Genomic DNA, 5,734 nt, shown 5'->3' on the forward strand with positions numbered 1-5,734 from the left:
CGACCCCCGAAAGGATGAAAGGCAAAGTCGACCTCGGCGGAATTTGAACTCAGAACGTAGCGGCAGATGAAAGAATAGCAAAAGGATAAAAGGCAAAAGTGAGATCTGAAGGGTTTCAACTCAGAAGATAGGGAGCTGGAACAACAAATGCTGCATACAATTTTTTTTTTGGTCCAATGTTCTAAGAAATATTACAGGGAACTTCCATGAGAAAAACAAAATAATTTAATCAACAAAAAAGTAATTAGTACACATGTAGCAATGAATTTACCACAACCCACATGTTCGTTACTTCTATGGAAGAACGCTTAACAACCGAATCCGTCACTTGGTTTGGTTCCAGTAGGGATACATTTGTGGGTAGAAAACATATTTATCCGAGAGACTGATTTACTGCAGATTCCACAGTGATATGGTCACTTTCCTGAATGAATTCGTTTATGATTAGTAAATTGACCACTTTGAGAGAAAGATTTACCACAAATATCACAGCGATACGGTTTCTCTCCTGTATGTACACGTTTGTGTCTATTAAAGGCATTTCTGTCAGAGAAGGATTTGTCACAAATATCACAGCGATATGGCTTCTCCCCTGTATGAATACGCTCATGAACAATTAAGCTATTTCTACAAGCAAATGACTTACTACAAATATCACAGTGATACGGTTTCTCTCCTGTATGAATATGTTTGTGCGTACTTAAGGCATTTCCTTGAGAGAATGACTTACCACAGACATCGCAGAGAAATGGCTTCTCTCCTGTGTGAGTCCGTTTGTGATGAATTAAATTACTACACACAGAGAATGATTTATCACAGATGTCACAGTGATATGGTTTCTCTCCAGTATGAACACGTTTGTGAGCAATTAAGATACTACATTGAGAGAATGATTTACCACAGATATCACATCGATAGAGTTTTTCTCCAGTATGGACATATTTATGTATAGCTAAAGAACTTCCACTAGCAAGAAATTTACCACAGATTTCACAGCACTGTGTTTTTTCGCCTGTATGAAGATATTTGTGTCTAGTTAAGCTATTTACTTGAGAAAATGTGTTACCACAGATATCACATTGATATGGTTTCTCTCCAGTATGAACACGTTTGTGAGTAGTTAAGATACTACATTGAGAAAATGATTTACCACAGATATCACAGAAATGTGCTCTTTCTCCTGTATGAATATATTTGTGTCTAGTTAAGTTAGCTTTTCCAGATAATGATTTACCACAGATATCAGAGTGATAGGGCTTCTCTTGTGTATGAATGCGTTTGTGATCAGTTAAGTTACTAGATACAGTGAAAGATTTGCCACAAATATCACAGCAATAAGGTTTCTCTCCTGTATGAATACGTCTGTGAGTAGTTACATGGCTCATTACCGTGAACGATTTACCACAGATATCACACTGATAAGGCTTCTCTCCTGTATGAATACGTTTGTGAACAGATACAGCATCTGTTCGAGAGAATGCTTTACCACAGATATCACATTGATATGGCTTCTCTCCTGTATGAATACGTTTGTGAACAGATACGTCATCTGTTCGAGAGAATGATTTACCACAGATATCACACTGATAAGGCTTCTCTCCTGTATGAATACGTTTGTGAACAGATACAGCATCTGTTCGAGAGAATGCTTTACCACAGATATCACATTGATATGGCTTCTCTCCTGTATGAATACGTTTGTGAACAGATACGTCATCTCTTCGAGAGAATGATTTACCACAGATATCACAGTGATATGGCTTCTCTCCTGTGTGAATACGTCTGTGCTTAGTTAAGTCACTTGTTTGAAAGAATAATTTACCACAGATATCACAGTGATATGGCTTTTTTCCTGTATGAAGGCGTTTGTGAGTAGTTAAGTTACTTTTTGTGGTGAAAAATTTACCACAGATGTCACATTCAAATGACTTTTCTCTTGTATGAATACATTTATGAGTAACAAGGCTACTTTCCTCAGAGAATGACTTCTTGCAGGTATCACAGTGGTAGGATTGCTTTCCCATCTTAGGCAATTCTTCAGGGAAAAACAAAACACTCATTTTTAAATTTCTCACACAAAAAACTCTTCTGTATATATTTTTTTTCACAATAATATATGGATATTTTTCCCCTTTTCTTTTTATTTATTCCTATGTTGATCAAAACATTTCAACAGTAATATTTCCATCAACTTTTATATCATTATCAGAAAAGGATTGCGAACCCCCTTTGGAAATGTCTCAACAGTTAATTGGTATACAAAATCGTCTTGTACATATTCCAGGCAATGAAGGAGAGAAATGTTTCACTCAGAAGAACTACTTCTTAGTTCTTAGGTAGAATATTTTCCTGTACACTTTAAAATGTGATAAATATCTGTGATGTATCTGATGCAAAAATATTCTTTAATGCCAATGCCATCTTGGAATCTGAAATGAGAGAGAAATTGTGTAAGATATCAAAGATAATTGAAAAGATATCCAACAGAGAAATTTTACAATGGTTCTTACATTATACGCTAATAAACTTTTACCTCAACAAATAAAGTTTACATTTTAATTAGTCACTAAAATTACACCATATAAAATTTACATATTTACACACTACAGATACGTCTTCAGATTGTGTAACATCACTTATATTACAACTAGCAGTATCGCCCGGCGTTGCTCGGGTTTGTAAGGGAAATAACTATATAAGCATTTTTAGAGAGTTATAGCAAAAAAATGCATTAAAAATGGAATAAAAAATGATGGTAATTTTTTTTTTAAATATTTGACTCATCGTAGACATTTTTAGAGAGTTACTTCCCTTATACAATAGCGAAAAAATGCATTAAAATGGAGAAAATGATGGTAAATTTTTTTTTTAAATCGTAGACTCATCGTAGATGCGCGCTAATACCCAGAAGGGCTCGATATGAATCACGACTATAAGATACCCGGTTTTGGTTAAACTGCACCTCAAAATGTGGGAGTAGTTAGGAATCTAAATCGTAGGAGACAGACACACAACCTTACTTTTACATATAAAGATTTGCGCAACAACTAAAACATTCGGTTGTGCAAATAGTTTGCACAGGAAACCTGCCCTGTGTGGCGGTTTTTGCCGTTTTTGTGGATCTGTTTCAGCTTTTTTAGCCATTTCTGTTTAGGCGACTTCAAGCCATGAAGTCGTTGTTCTAAAAGAACGCTGGTCTCCTTGACAACGCATTACGACGTTGATTTCCCTACCCTGCCTTCCCCACAGCTTCACGAGGGAGGGAAGAAGGGGAGGAGCTACACAGGTGCAGCTGTGAGCATGGACGCCAACTCCGCCGCCATCGACACACGAAAAAATTGGAAGAACCCCCAAAAATATGCTTTAAAATGGAAAAAAATTATGGTAAATTATTTTAAAAATCGTAGACTCATCGTAGACGCGCGCTAATACCCAGAAGGGCTCGATATAAATCACGACTCTAAGATACCCGGTTTTGGTTAAACTGCACCGCAAAATGTGGGAGTAGTTAGGAATCTAAATCGTAGGAGACAGACACACAATTTCTCTTTTATAATAAGACTAGCAGTATCGCCCGGCATTGCTCGGGTTTGTAAAGGAAATAACTATATAAGCATTTTTAGAGAGTTATAGCCAAAAAATAGCAAAAAAATGCATTAAAAATGGAAAAAAAATTATGGTAATTTTTTTTTTAATCGTTGACTCATCGTAGACATTTTTAGAGAGTTACTTCCCTTATATAATAGCGAAAAAATGCATTAAAATGGAAAAAAATGATGGTAAATTATTTTTTAAATCGTAGACTCATCGTAGACGCGCACTAATACCCAGAAGGGCTGGATATGAATCACGACTATAAGATACCCGGTTTTGGTTACACTGCACCGCAAAATGTGGGAGTAGTTAAGAATCTAAATCGTAGGAGACAGACACACAACCTTGCTTTTATATATAAAGAAGATTTCATTTAAAATTAACCATTTTATTATAAGTCAGAAATAGGAGCACACTTGTATCGAGGTGCCCTTTTATAAATCTATATAAAAGTCAAATAATTATATGAAATAACGAAGTATTTTTGGTTTGTTCGCCTTACCTACATGCGAGGGAGTAGCTTCTTTGTCTTGCTGTCACAGTTTATTGCTGTAGCGTTAGCAACGGGAACGGAATTTGGGGAGAAGGTATTCGCAGTAAATGAGGACCGTAGAGTGTTAGCTGTAAACATTGTAAAAAAAAAAAGTGTTTTATCATATATGATAATAAAAACATTTTCATTAAATTATAGGGATCTTTTCGGTTTGAACGGCAGATTTTTTAAAAATAATTTCTATGTGGCATCTTGGGCAAGTGTCTTCTGCTATAGCCCCGGGCCGACAAATGCCTTGTGAGTGGACTTGGTAGACGGAAACTGAAAGAAGCCTGTCGTATATATGTTTATATATATAAGTGTGTGTGTGTGTATGTGTGTGTGTGTCTGTGTTTGTCCCCCTAGCATTGCTTGACAACCGATGCTGGTGTGTTTACGTCCCCGTCACCTAGCGGTTCGGCAAAAAGAGACCGATAGAATAAGTACTGGGCTTACAAAGAATAAGTCCCGGGGTCGATTTGCTCGACAAAAGGCGGTGCTCCAGCATGGCCGTAGTCAGATGACTGAAACAAGTAAAAGATTAAAAGAAAGATATGTAACTGAACACTTTTAAACTTCGTATACTGGTAGTGTGTGTTTATAAAACATCTTTTTCTCTTGGCTTTCTTGAGAAAATTCTGTAGTTTGTAACATATTTGTTGTTTAATTTCTTGCATTTCGGCAATTTCAACCAATCAATGACGTCTATTGAGATGAAAACGATTTCTGTCGTAACATTTTGTGGCGGCGTCATATGAAAATGTCCCTGTTACATATTATGTATTCGTTTAAGAAACAGATTGGGTTTATTTACATTTCTGAAGAAAAAAAATACCCTTCCCGCCACCCCTAACCCTAAAAAAAGCACCATCCGTTCGTGGCCATTGCCAGCCTCGCCTGGCCCCCGTGCCGGTGGCACGTAAAAACACCATCCATTCGTGTCCGTTGCCAGCCTCGCCTGGCCTCCGTGCCGGTGGCACGTAAAAGCACCATCCATTCGTGGCCGTTTGCCAGCCTTGACTGGCCCCCGTGCCAGTGGCACGTAAAAAGCACCATATGCTCGAGTCCGTTGCCAGCCTCGCCTGGCCCCCGTGCGGTGGCACGTAAAAAGCACCATCCGTTCGTGGCCGTTTGCCAGCTCCGTCTGGCACCTGTGCGGGTGGCACGTAAAAAGCACCCACTACACTCACGGAGTGGTTGGCGTTAGGAAGAGCATCCAGCCGTAGAGACACTGCCAGATCAGACTGGAGCCTGGTGCAGCCTTTCTGGCTTCACAGACCCCAGTTGAACCGTCCAACCCATGCCAGCATGGAAAGCGGACGCTAAACGAAGATGATGATGATGATGATGATGATGATGAGGAGGAGGAGGGGGAGGAGGAAGGCTGATAATGATGATGGTGACAACGATGGTGTTGGTGACAATGATGATGATGATGATGGCATTGATTTATAAACACACACACACACACACTTGTATACACATGTGGTTTTAATCACTATTGACTGTATCTCTGGTAATACCATCGTGTATAGATATCATACACACATGATTCTATAATTCAATCACTACTGTGTATATCACTGTCTGATGACACCAATGACTACA

General features: G+C 38.4%; 1 protein-coding gene across 1 annotated transcript; it reads right to left on the reverse strand.

The window, feature by feature from the left end:
• Positions 1–206: 206 nt before the first annotated feature.
• On the reverse strand, positions 207–4,150 carry LOC118767811 (zinc finger protein 271-like). Its single transcript, XM_036513049.1, has 2 exons — positions 4,097–4,150; positions 207–2,429 (listed from the first exon to the last, which is right to left on the reverse strand). Exon 2 carries the CDS (start codon positions 2,058–2,060, stop codon positions 417–419), a length of 1,644 nt encoding a protein of 547 aa, XP_036368942.1. The 5' UTR covers positions 2,061–2,429; positions 4,097–4,150; the 3' UTR covers positions 207–416.
• Positions 4,151–5,734: the final 1,584 nt, after the last annotated feature.

This window comes from Octopus sinensis, linkage group LG24, assembly GCF_006345805.1.
Source record: "Octopus sinensis linkage group LG24, ASM634580v1, whole genome shotgun sequence".
Taxonomy (NCBI): Eukaryota; Metazoa; Mollusca; class Cephalopoda; order Octopoda; family Octopodidae; genus Octopus; species Octopus sinensis.